The sequence below is a fragment of the Geotrypetes seraphini genome, chromosome 12 (assembly GCF_902459505.1).
Source record: "Geotrypetes seraphini chromosome 12, aGeoSer1.1, whole genome shotgun sequence".
In the NCBI taxonomy this organism is placed as follows: domain Eukaryota; kingdom Metazoa; phylum Chordata; class Amphibia; order Gymnophiona; family Dermophiidae; genus Geotrypetes; species Geotrypetes seraphini.
In genome coordinates, this window is record NC_047095.1 from 58,877,515 (window position 1) to 58,890,390 (window position 12,876).

Genomic DNA, 12,876 nt, shown 5'->3' on the forward strand with positions numbered 1-12,876 from the left:
TCCCTTTATGCTGACATTGTAGTATAACCTATGGTTTACTTGGACATTCATCCTTTTTTGTTAAACCACTCATTTGGCTTTGACCTAATGAAGGAAGTGTAGCTCTTTAAAAACAAAAAAAGGTCAGGTTAGTCCAGTAAAAAGGTATCACCCTCAACTTTAATATCTTTTATTTCTCTGTTGCAGAAATTTAGCACCGTCATTGAGGCGTTGGACAGTGGGCAGCCCATTGATCTCAGCAATATGCCCCCAACTCTAGAAAGTAAAGTATTTTTTTTTTTCATGTATTGCTTCTAGGTTAACTTCTGCATTCTGTTCCTGCCTCTCATCTATCATTTTTCCACCTCTCTCTCTACTCTTATGCACCTTACACTCTTTTTTTTTCTTCTGCCTTATTCTGCCTCTCACTCATTCTTTCTCATTCCTTTTTTTTTTTCCTTTTCACTAACTCTTAAGGCTAAAGTAGTGATAATTTGTACACTGACTTGGGGAGGTTAGCTCACCATAGCACAGTCCAAGACATGTCAATATTCAGCTTCAAGGGTAAAAATATTTATCCCAGGATAAGCAGGCAGCATATTACCACATGTGGGTTTTGTCATCCACAGAGCCCAACTTACAAACGTAAAAAAAATCTCATTGTGCAGCAACAATTATTATTATACTAATTTAACAACTTTCTCCTATTCTTGGTATTGGCCCAACCTCCTGTTGTACACTCAGTGCAATGTGCCTCTTCTGTATTGTAGTTCTGTTTTATCAGGATGTTTCACTGCTGCTCCACTCGCAGTTATTTCTTGTCTGTGGCATGTTCTAGCATAGTTATGTAGAGGAGTTTCCCGAGTCCTTTTAGCAACAGTTTCTTTTATTGCTCTTTTGGTTTGGCTGCAATGTGATTTACTCAACATTTCCAGGCTCTTGGGACTATTTTTTCTTTCTCCATCTGCTGGTAGATGAACATAACCCATTCATTCTGGACTGGACTAGCATGACTAAAGGAAAGAAAATTATCAGGTAAGAAACATAATTTTCCCTTATGTGCTTAGGCTAACTGGAGGCATTCTCAGGGAGCAATTTGCATTTGCATGCAGATGTCTAACCGCCTGCTAAAGATCAGTGCATTAAGAGAAATACACAAATACTTTCACTTTGACAATTTGCCGAAGCCTGCATAGGAAAAAGTTTGCCTACTGTTATAAAATTACCCCCATAAGGTCACTGATGGTGTGACCAATTGTATTTGCGTTCAGACATGAGAGCTGCAGAGCATCTTGCAGCAAGAGGTGAACAGAATTGTGAATGATGCTTGAAAAGTGTAACACAATGCACACGATCAAATGTACAGAATGAAATTACACAGTAATAGGATCATTTACTAACAGCACTTATTCCATTCATGCTTGTTCTATGCCACAGACCCATTGCATAAGAATGGACACTATGACAAATAATGCATGTTAAGTATATTAGCACATGCTGTCAGCAAATGACTCTTAAGGGCTCCTTTTACAAAGCCGCGCTAGCGTGGTTAACGCGCGTGACTTTTCATCACACACTAACCTCCGCGCTGGCCGAAAAACTACCGCCTGCTCAAGAGGAGGCGGTAGCGGCTAGCGCATCTGACGGTTTAGCGCGGCTTTGTAAAAGGAGCCCTAAATATATAACCATTAGCTTCTCTTATGCAAATTCTGACCGTTTAAGATGTTTTGTACTTTGTCATCCCCAAACTCCTCTTTAGATGTTGAAACTGGTGGTGAGGCCCCAGCTCTAGCAAGGCTGCCAGCATCGAGCCCTGCAGAAAGTTCAAAGCCTGGAACTGCACCTGACAAGTGTGAAGGCTCAGGTAGGATTTACTATGCATAAGAACTAATGTACAGTTTGTAGAAAACAGAGTCATCGGTGATCTTCCATATTTCAATATAGGCCAGCACATAGTCAATAGGAGATTATCTAACACAGAAGAAAATTTAGGGTCAGCTTATATTGGTGTACTACTGTTATCATTTTTCTGTGGCAGAGAGGAAGCTGTTTTCTTTGACATGATGTTTTTTTAGAAGTGCTAGAAAATCTCTAGAATTGACATTTCTTCTTGTTTATGTATGCCACATACTCATATCTTCAAATCCTGCTGACTACTACTACTATTTATCATTTCTATAGTGCTGAACAGCGTATGCAGCGCTGTACAATCAACACGCTTACAATCTAATTGAACTGCTTACAATCTAATTGGACAGACAGGACATATAAGGGTTGTGGAGTTTCTTGTAGAGGGAATGATAGGATGGACATAGGTAATATTATGGTGAGTGAGAGTCATAAATCATGCAGCTCAGAGACTCAGTAGAAGGAGAATGCTCATAACCAATGGGACACTTTGATAACAGAGTACAAATTAAATTGCTGTGAACCGCCCAGAACCTTTTTACTGGTTTGGCGGTATACAAGAAATAAATTATTCTTTAGCACTCTCCAGACCAGTAGAGGTTAACTTTACGAATGGGTATATATCTAATCATCTCCAGCAGGTGGAGACTGAAAACAAAACTTTGGGACAGTATATCCTAGCCCCTCCTCTCTATTTCCCTCAGTCTTCTTTCAGTCTCCAGCAGGTGTTGAGTGATCTGTACCCATCTCCCTTGGTAGGGCTGTTGGAATTTGTTTAGGGGGTTTTTTGTCCCTGTTTTTAGCCGGACGGAGCTTGGACGGACTCTGTTTGGGGGTTCGTCCGACCTCGGGGGTGTCAAACCTGGCGGGTCACGAGCGGGGTCCCTCCCCCCACTTCCTCCACCTCCCCACATTTTTTTAGAGGAGCCTCAGCAGTAAGCCTTGCCCCCTAAATCAAGCAAGGCATATTGCTTCGAGAGCCTGTGGAGTCTGTTCTGTAAAAAAAAAAAAATCCTGAGGTAGTGCTGGTTGTATCCCTTTAAGAAAACTGTATTTTACTGTATTTTTTCAACTAACCGGCACTTTTTTGCAGCTAGGTCGCGTATGGAGCAATGAGCACTTCTAAAGGGAAAAAGTGCTCATTGTGCTCCAGACGCGAGGCACTCGCGGCCGGCCTGTGCAAGCAGTGTTCAGGCCGGTGCGGTGGAGGAGCTCCGTCGGCAGCGGCTGCAGGCGCCCAGAGCTCCCCGCCGATGGTGCCTCGCGAGTCGGCAGGGAGCAGTGGAGAAGCCCGGTCTTCTCCGTCCGCCCACGGAGGGATTCCCCAAACCGCCGACGGTCGGGTTTTAGAGGATTCCCTCTCAGCTGATTTTTTGACAGCTGATGCCGGCTTGCCTGCTTTAGCGGCTGAGACTATTCAGGTTTCTCAGCCGCTTCAGGCTATGGAGGGAGCTTTTTTGGCGGGAAAACCGCCATCTTCTCTGTCTGGCCCCTCCATTTTGTCTTCCACCTCAGGTGACCTTCCCCCTGTTTTGACTATGCAGGGGCAAGGTTCTGCTGGGTCCCCTGCTGTGGCAGGGAGTCCCTTGGGACCCTCGGGGGGTTTTTCTCCTGAATTTTTCTTTTCTTTATGCAGAGCCTATTTTCAGGCGGCTGGGGGTCCCGGTTGCGCCCAGGGGGTTTCGGGGGGTGGGTTTTCCTCCGCGCTCCCTGCGGCTTTGCCTCTTTCGTCTGGCATGACGTCCCCTCCGCCGCCTCCCTTGTCCAAGCGTCCGCGGGTGTCGTGGGACGAGAATTTGTGGTCGGAGAAACGGGTCGGTCTGGAGGAGGACCTGGACCCTTCTGAGGAGTTCCAGGACTCTCTGGAGGGGACGGAAGCTGGCGGCGGGTTGTCGGATTTCCCGTTCTCCAGTGACGAGGCGTCCGTGGTGCGCCTTTTTCAGAAAGATGAGCTGCCTGACCTTATTCAGCAGGTTTCTTCGGTTTTGCGTTTTGAGGACGCGCCGCCGGAGACTCCGCGTGTGGGGGACCCCCTGTTACGGGGGATCCGTTCCGTTTCCCGCTCTTTTCCTATGCATCAGGATATTCGGGATATTATTCTGGAGCAGTGGAAAACGCCGGAGACGCCGTTTCGGCTGGCGCGCAGCATGGCTCGCCTGTATCCCATTCCGGAAGGGGATCGGGCTACGTTAGCTTCGCCAGTCGTGGATGCGGTGGTCTCGGCAATTTCCAAGCGGCATACCGTGCCTGTTGAGGGCGGTTCTGCCTTGCGGGACTCTGAGGAGCGCAAATTGGAGAGCATCCTTAAGCAAAATTTTCAGGTCTCTGCCTTTGGGGTCCAGGCGGCTATTTGTGGGGGACTGGTCGCTCGCGCCGTGTTTCGGTGGGCGGAGCGGGTCTTGGATCGAGAGTCTGACGACTGGTCTCTGGTGGATCAGGAGGTAGCGAAGATTGAGATGGCGGCCTCATTCCTCTCAGATGCTCTATATGACTTGGTGCGGATATCGGCTAAGTCTATGGCTTTTGGCGTGGCCGCAAGGCGTGTGTTGTGGCTGCGCGCTTGGGCGGCGGATGCTGCGTCCAAAGCTAAGCTTACTAAATTTCCCTTTCGGGGGTCGTTTTTGTTTGGAGAGGACTTGGATAAGTTGATTCAGACTCTGTCGGACTCGAAAGTTCCCCGTCTGCCGGAGGACCGTGCCCGCCCGGCGTCTCGGGGGGGTGCGGCCCGGGGGCGTTTGCGGGATTTTCGCAAGTATCGCCCTGGGCGTGGGGCTGCTCCTTTCCAGTCTCCGGGATTTTCCCGGGGTCGGTTCTTCCAGCGCATGCAGCCCTTTCGGGGGGCCCGTCGGGGGGCAGGGAATCCCTCCGCCGGTTCCCCCGCTTCCCGTCCTGCACAATGACGCCTTGCCGGCGCCCCCTTTGGTTCCGGTGGGGGCTCGGCTGCGCGAATTTTTCCCCAAATGGGCCGAGATCACGTCCGATCAGTGGGTCCTGGAGGTGGTGCGGGACGGTTATGCCCTGGAGTTCGCCCGCTCTCTGCCGGATTTTTTCCTCGCTTCTCCGTGTCAGACTCCGGGGAAGACGCAGGCTTTTCGCCAGACCCTTCAGCGCTTGCTAGATCTCAGGGCAGTTGTTCCGGTGCCCCCGCCGGAGTGGGGCACGGGCAGGTACTCCATTTACTTTGTGGTGCCCAAAAAGGAGGGGACCTTTCGGCCCATCCTCGATTTAAAAGGGGTCAACAGGGCTCTCAAGATTCCCTCTTTCCGTATGGAAACTCTGCGGTCGGTCATTCTGGCGGTTCAGCCGGGGGAGTTTCTCACTTCTCTCGATCTGACGGAGGCCTACTTGCATGTTCCCATTCGGGCCTCTCATCAGCGTTTCCTGCGCTTTGCGATCTTGGGTCGGCACTTTCAGTTCTGTGCGCTTCCCTTTGGGCTGGCCACGGCTCCTCGGACGTTCACCAAGGTGATGGTGGTCGTCGCGGCAGCCTTGCGGTCGGAGGGCATCCTGGTACACCCCTACCTGGACGACTGGTTAATTCGGGCAAAGTCGTTGCAGGAAAGCTCCCGGGTTACTGCTCGGGTGGTGGAGTTTCTCCGGTCGCTGGGCTGGGTGGTCAACCTTTCCAAGAGTCGGTTGGTCCCGGCTCAGCGTCTGGAGTACCTAGGGGTGCTGTTCGACACCTCCTTGGGGAAGGTCTTCCTCCCAGAGGGCCGGGTGAGCAAATTGCAATCTCAGATTCGCCTGCTTTTGGCGTCCCGGTGTCCTCTGGCGCGAGATTTCCTCCAGGTCTTGGGGTCGATGGCGGCGTCCCTGGACGTGGTGAGGTGGGCGCGGGCCCACATGCGTCCTCTCCAGTATGCTCTGCTCCGGAGGTGGTCTCCCCAGAGGCACGGGATGGATGTTCCGGTTCCCCTGCGAGGCTTGGCGCGCTGCAGTCTGCGTTGGTGGCTCCAGACCCCTCACCTAGTTCAGGGGGTGGGTCTGGATCTCCCGCAGTGGACGGTGCTCCTGACGGATGCGAGTCTCCTGGGTTGGGGGGCTCAGTGTTTGGGTCACTCAGCTCAGGGCACCTGGTCCGCGGAGGAGGCCGCCTGGTCGATCAACGTGTTGGAGACCAGAGCGGTCCGTCTGGCGCTGTTGGCTTTCCACTCCCTGTTGCTGGGCAAGTCGGTCAGAGTGCTGTCGGACAATGCCACGGCGGTGGCTTATGTCAATCGTCAGGGGGGCACCAAGAGCACTCAGGTGGCGCAGGAGGCGGCTCTGCTCATGGTTTGGGCGGAATTCCATCTGCTGGACCTCTCGGCCTCTCATATAGCCGGAGTAGAAAATGTTCAGGCAGACTTCCTCAGTCGTCACTTCCTAGATCCAGGAGAGTGGTGTCTCGGCGCCGAGGCGTTTCAGTTGATAGTGCAGGCTTGGGGGCAGCCCCTGATGGACCTGATGGCCACGGGTGGCAACGCCAAAGTGCCCCGCTTCTTCAGTCGTCGCAGGGACGGTCTGGCCGAGGGTCTGGATGCTCTGGTCCAGCAGTGGCCAACGGAGGGGCTGTTGTATGTGTTCCCTCCTTGGCCGCTGGTGGGCAGAGTGCTTCTTCGCATTGTTCACCATCCGGGTTTGGTGGTGCTGGTGGCGCCGGATTGGCCTCGCCGTCCGTGGTATGCGGATCTGGTGAGGCACCTGGTGGCGGATCCTCTTCCTCTGCCTCTCTCGGACGACCTTCTGATGCAGGGTCCCATTCCCATGTTCGACCCGTCTCCCTTCTGTCTTACGGCGTGGCTCTTGAAAGGGGTCGCCTTAGCAAGAAGGGATATTCAGACAAGGTGATCTCTACACTGTTGGGGTCCCGGAGGCTTTCTACCTCTCGGGCTTATGTGCGGGTTTGGCGTCTCTTTGAGGAATGGTGTCGGGCGCGGGGAGTGACCTCTTTTCGCGCTTCTCTGCCTAACATTCTGGAGTTCTTGCAGGATGGCCTGGATAGAGGCCTGGCTTGGTCTTCTCTCCGGGTTCATCTTGCGGCCCTGTCGGCTTTTCGAGGGTTGGTGTCAGGTCAGCGTTTATCGGCTCTTCCTGATGTGATTCGGTTTTTGCGGGCGGCCAAGTTGCTTAGGCCTCCCCTACGGCCCTCGGTTCCCTCTTGGGATCTTAATCTGGTTCTCTCTGTTTTGGTGCGTCCGCCTTTCGAGCCCTTGGACGACTGTTCTTTAAAGGACCTTACTTTGAAGGCGGTCTTTTTGGTGGCCATTACTTCTGCTAGGCGTGTTTCTGAGCTGCAGGCGTTCTCTTGTAGGGCTCCCTTCTTGGAGTTTTCTAGGGAGCGGGTCGTCTTGCGGCCTGTTCCTTCCTTTCTGCCGAAGGTTGTTTCTCCTTTTCATGTCAATCAATCGGTGGTTCTCCCGGTCTTGGGTGGTCGGGAGGGCTCTTCTGAGCAACGGCAGCTGCGCAAGTTGGATGTCGGTCGGGTCCTTCGCTCTTATGTGCAGCGGACCCAGGAATTCCGGAAGTCCGATCATCTCTTTGTCCTCCTGGCGGGTCCTCGTCGGGGAGCGGGCGCTTCTAAGGCTACTATTGCGCGCTGGATCAAGGAGACGATTGCTTCCGCTTATCTTCTGAAACAGCAGCCTGTTCCGGAGTTTCTCAAGGCTCATTCCACTCGGGGTCAGGCGGCTTCTTGGGCTGAGTCGTCGCTCGTGCCTCCAGTGGATATTTGTAAGGCTGCGGTTTGGTCTTCCTTGCATTCCTTTGTTCGTCATTATCGGGTTGATGTGCAGGCGCGTCGGGACGTGGTGTTCGGTGAGCGTGTACTGGTATCGGCCCTTCGGGGGTCCCGCCCGTGAGAGGGACTGCTTTGGTACGTCCCATTCGTAAAGTTAACCTCTACTGGTCTGGAGAGTGCTAAAGAAGGAGAAATTAGGTTCTTACCTGCTAATTTACTTTCTTTTAGCTTCTCCAGACCAGTAGAGGTCCCCACCCTGTCTGTTGTTGTTGTTGTTGGGGCTGTTGCGCGGGCAGTTTTTGGTTTTTGCTGCGGGTTCTAGTATTTTTCTAGGGCCGGGGAGAATTGAAGAACAGCGGCTGTGGCTCGGCTGGCTTAGCTGGCGAGCTGTGGGGACATTCTTCCTTCGGGAATTTCTCCTCTGCATTTTCCAACAGCATTTTGGGTATGTTATTTGTTACTCCTTTCAGAGTATTGTTTTTTCTCTCTGTTGTTTTCCAGTTCTTGGTTCTGCTTGGCTATTCGGCAGACTGAGGGAAATAGAGAGGAGGGGCTAGGATATACTGTCCCAAAGTTTTGTTTTCAGTCTCCACCTGCTGGTCATGATTAGATATATACCCATTCGTAAAGTTAACCTCTACTGGTCTGGAGAAGCTAAAAGAAAGTAAATTAGCAGGTAAGAACCTAATTTCTCCTTATTATTCATCCCTCTTAGTCATGCCAGCAAATATGTGTGTACCTGTACCTTCTATTCACCTCTCACAGCCCTAAGAGTAAAGTGTATTTACTCCTTCCCGAGGACATTTTTCATCTGTTTTTAAAAAATTGGGAAATTTATACATATTGCTGACTAGTTGCCATTCATTGTGAGGTCAGTAATCACTGACCCATTAGCTCAAAGTATTGAGTAAGAAAAATCATCATAATCCATAGTAGATTTAATATACAGCATTGTCATGTTCTATCATTCAATTTCTTTGGTACTTGAGGCTCTTGATGTGTTCATATATTGTACATAAGTAATTTGGCACTTATACTTCTACTGGCAGTGCCATTCATGTGTTTTCCTTTATCAAAATGTTCAGTTTTCTTTCACAAAACTTTTTATTGGTTTGAAAAGGAATGTGCCACCCAGATGATAATGTTTTATCCCAGGACAAGCAGGCAGCATATTCTCACATATGGGTGACATCATCCACGGAGCCTCGATGTGGGCAGACTTGCTTGACGAACTTTTAGAAAGTTCGTGACCGCTGTACCACTTATGCGCGAGTGCCTTCCTGCCCAATGTTGGGCGCGTGTCTCCTCAGCATCTCCTCAGTTCTAAGTTTTCCGCAGAGCCGAGAAGTCCTTGTTTCGATGCTCTGCGCAAAGAGTTAGTTCTATCGTCCCTTCTCTCACCACGGCTCGTGTATTTTTTTTACAGGGTGACTGTTTCTTTTTGTGTATTATTATTTTAAAAATATTTATAGCTTTGCCTGATTTTTTCCTCGTGTCACGGCGGGGCCTACTGTGTGGCCTCATCCTGCGGGCTTCGATTTAGCTGCGGTGGATTTTCCTTTTATGTTCTGGCTGGTCACAGGCTTCAAGAAGTGTAGCTAGTGTCATCACACGATCTCTCTCACTGACCCACACAAGTTGTGTGCTCAGTGTTTAGGACCTGACCATCATCCGGAGTCGTGCGCCCGCAACCTCGGGCTCTCAAACGTCGTCGAGTTCAACTTGAAAAAATATTCGGCGGCATGGATCGGCCTTTGCCTAAGGCCTTGACCCCGATTCCAGTCCCGACCTCAACCTCTACTCCAGCGAAGTCTTCTATGGGGCAAACACCTTTAACCTCGACCTTAATCAAACCTTCCTCGTTCGGGAAGTCCTCGTCCTCGGGGAAATCTGCTAAATCTTCACCTGAGGAGCTGTTTTCCTCAATGTCTCCCTCAGGTAAGATAGTTAAGTCAATTCCTCCGGACATGCCACCCTTAGAACTGGTGGTTCTGAAGCTGCCCAGGAAATGTGTCTCAAAATCGAGACAGCGTTCTTCCTTGAGGTCATCTTCCTTGAAGACTGTAGCCACCCCAAATGTATCAGATTCACTGGTCTCGGTGCCAGTTTTACAGAATAATAATAATAATAATTTTATTCTTATATACCGCCATACCCAGCGAGTTCTAGGCGGTTTACATATGTTGGCAACTCTTCTTCATCAGGAGTTTGGTAACATACTTGCCCAATTAACTCCTAACTCGACTCTGCTTCCTGCAGTCCAGCCTGAGTATTTAGCAATATTCCAAAGAGTCGAGTCCTTTGCAGTGCCTCGAGCTCAACCTAGTCACTCTATACAAGGAGTCGAGTCCTTTGCAGTGCCTCGAGCTCAACCTAGTCACTCTGTGCAAGGAGTCGAGTCCTTTGCAGTGCCTCGAGCTCAACCTAGTCACTCTGTGCAAGGAGTCGAGTCCTTTGCAGTGCCTCGAGCTCAACCTAGTCACTCTGTGCAAGGAGTCGAGTCCTTTGCAGTGCCTCGAGCTCAACCTAGTCACTCTGTGCAAGGAGTCGAGTCCTTTGCAGTGCCTCGAGCTCAACCTAGTCACTCTGTGCAAGGAGTCGAGTCCTTTGCAGTGCCTCGAGCTCAACCTAGTCACTCTGTGCAAGGAGTCGAGTCCTTTGCAGTGCCTCGAGCTCAACCTAGTCACTCTGTGCAAGGAGTCGAGTCCTTTGCAGTGCCTCGAGCTCAACCTAGTCACTCTGTGCAAGGAGTCGAGTCCTTTGCAGTGCCTCGAGCTCAACCTAGTCACTCTGTGCAAGGAGTCGAGTCCTTTGCAGTGCCTCGAGCTCAACCTAGTCACTCTGTGCAAGGAGTCGAGTCCTTTGCAGTGCCTCGAGCTCAACCTAGTCACTCTGTGCAAGGAGTCGAGTCCTTTGCAGTGCCTCGAGCTCAACCTAGTCACTCTGTGCAAGGAGTCGAGTCCTTTGCAGTGCCTCGAGCTCAACCTAGTCACTCTGTGCAAGGAGTCGAGTCCTTTGCAGTGCCTCGAGCTCAACCTAGTCACTCTGTGCAAGGAGTCGAGTCCTTTGCAGTGCCTCGAGCTCAACCTAGTCACTCTGTGCAAGGAGTCGAGTCCTTTGCAGTGCCTCGAGCTCAACCTAGTCACTCTGTGCAAGGAGTCGAGTCCTTTGCAGTGCCTCGAGCTCAACCTAGTCACTCTGTGCAAGGAGTCGAGTCCTTTGCAGTGCCTCGAGCTCAACCTAGTCACTCTGTGCAAGGAGTCGAGTCCTTTGCAGTGCCTCGAGCTCAACCTAGTCACTCTGTGCAAGGAGTCGAGTCCTTTGCAGTGCCTCGAGCTGAATCTACCCACTTTGTGCAAGGAGCTGAGTCCTTAAGAGTGCATCGAGTCCTTTTTGGTATCTCAACGTCATTCTACTACTTCCAGTCCTCCCTCCTCACATAAGGTATTGCCCTTTTCGAGGCATAGGACGAGGACTCCTCAACATTCATCTTCCAGGCTGGATCTGACTCAATCACGGGACCGTGATTTGAGACATAGTTCTCCACATCATATCTCGAAGTCTTCATCGAGGCCCAGGTCTTCTCAAGACAGGTCTCGTTTATCGAGGCATAGAGAATCCTCGAGGCCACCAACTCCTCTGTCGAGGAGATCTGTTCCAGAGCCTCACCACTCTCGTCAGTCGAGTTCTTCTCCTGCAAGGTTTTCTTCATGAGTGGGTCATCTTTGCCTATGGATTCAGATCTCAGATATCAATACTCCAGAGAGGCTTCACCTTCATTCTCTGCGATGAGAGCAATCTCGAGGTCACCTTCTCCTCCACGAGGTCGTACCTCTTCAGATCAGGTATCCTTTACCAAGTTTCTATGTCAAATGAGTAAAGATCTTAACATCACTTTGGAATCTAATTCGAAATACTCTAAGGAGTATTTAGAGGAATTGGGTATGCCTCATCCTCCTAGGGAGTCTCTCAAATTACCCATGAATGACATTCTTTCTCAAACCTTCAAAAGAAATCTTGAGACATCATATTCCGTTCCTGCTGTGCCAGCAAAGTTGGAATCTCGCTACAGGATGGTCCACTGTAAGGGATTTGAGAAGTCTCAATTATCCCATTAGTCTCTTCTTGTGGAGTCTTCTTAAAAAAGAACCAATCCTGCCAATATTTATGCCACTGTCCTTTCTGGAAGAGAGGGCAGGACCATAGACAAGTTTGGTCATCGGCTGTATCAAAATTCAATGATGATAAACTGAATTTTGAACTACAAATTTGTCTTCACCTTTTATCTCAAGCATTTGATCAATGCCATGCCTGATATATATATAGATTTTTTTTTTTCAAATATCTTCCTCAACATCGATTTCCAGAGTTTCAACAAATGCATACAACTCTGGGTCAACTTCACATGCATATGGTTCAAACTGCATATGATGCGTTTGAAATGTCTTCTAGAGTCACTGCATTCTCGGTGGTAATGCGCTGTCTTGCCTGGCTCTGCACCATGGATATGGATCTGAATCTTCAAGATCGCCTAGCTAACATCCCATGACAGGGCAATGAGTTGTTCAATGACTCTATTGAGGCAGCTACCAAGCGCTTATCTGACCATGAGAAATAGTTTGCTTCCATCATCAGGCCAAAGACAAAGCCTTCCACTGCCAAGGGTTTTAGGCCTACTCCATCCTACCAGAGGCGTTTTTCTCAGAAGGCAGTCCCTTATTCAAGGCCACCTCCTAAGAAACAACAACAGCAAAAAAGGCAGCAAACTGCTGCACCTAAAGCCTCTCAGTCTTTTTGACCATCTAACACAGAGCATAACCTCAATCATTCTGCCTCTGTCCTCTCCTCTTCCCATTGGTGGTCATCCCCCATCATTTTTACCAGCGATGGGAACTCATTACGTCCAACCTCTGGGTCCTCACAGTACTCAGAGAGGGTTACTATCTTCATTTCATCCAGATTCCACCAGATCTTCCCCCAAGAGAATATCCTTCCAGTCCGTCACAGACCACCCTTCTTCTTCCGGAAGCTCAAGCTCTGCTTCGTCTCCGTGCCATTGAAGAAGTTTGCCTGGAACAGCAGAGCAGGGGGATTTTACTTCCGTTACTTCCTAGTTCTGAAGAAGACGGGGGATCTGCGACCTATATTGGATCTCAGAGCTCTCAACAAATTTCTTGTCAGAGGAAAATTTTGGATGCTGTCTGTAGCATCCTTGTATCCCCTTCTAGATCAGAACAATTGGTTATGCTCTCTGGATCTAAAAAAGGCTTACA

General features: G+C 50.1%; 1 protein-coding gene across 2 annotated transcripts in view; it reads left to right on the plus strand.

The window, feature by feature from the left end:
• The window catches only part of CC2D1B (coiled-coil and C2 domain containing 1B), a 154,860-nt gene that overhangs the window by 61,025 nt on the left and 80,959 nt on the right, over positions 1 to 12,876 (plus strand). For both annotated transcript variants that reach the window (XM_033916368.1, XM_033916367.1), the window contains 2 exons: positions 187 to 262; positions 1,739 to 1,843. In XM_033916368.1, the coding sequence (XP_033772259.1) occupies positions 187 to 262; positions 1,739 to 1,843 (181 nt within the window). The remainder of the gene's footprint in view (positions 1 to 186; positions 263 to 1,738; positions 1,844 to 12,876) is intronic.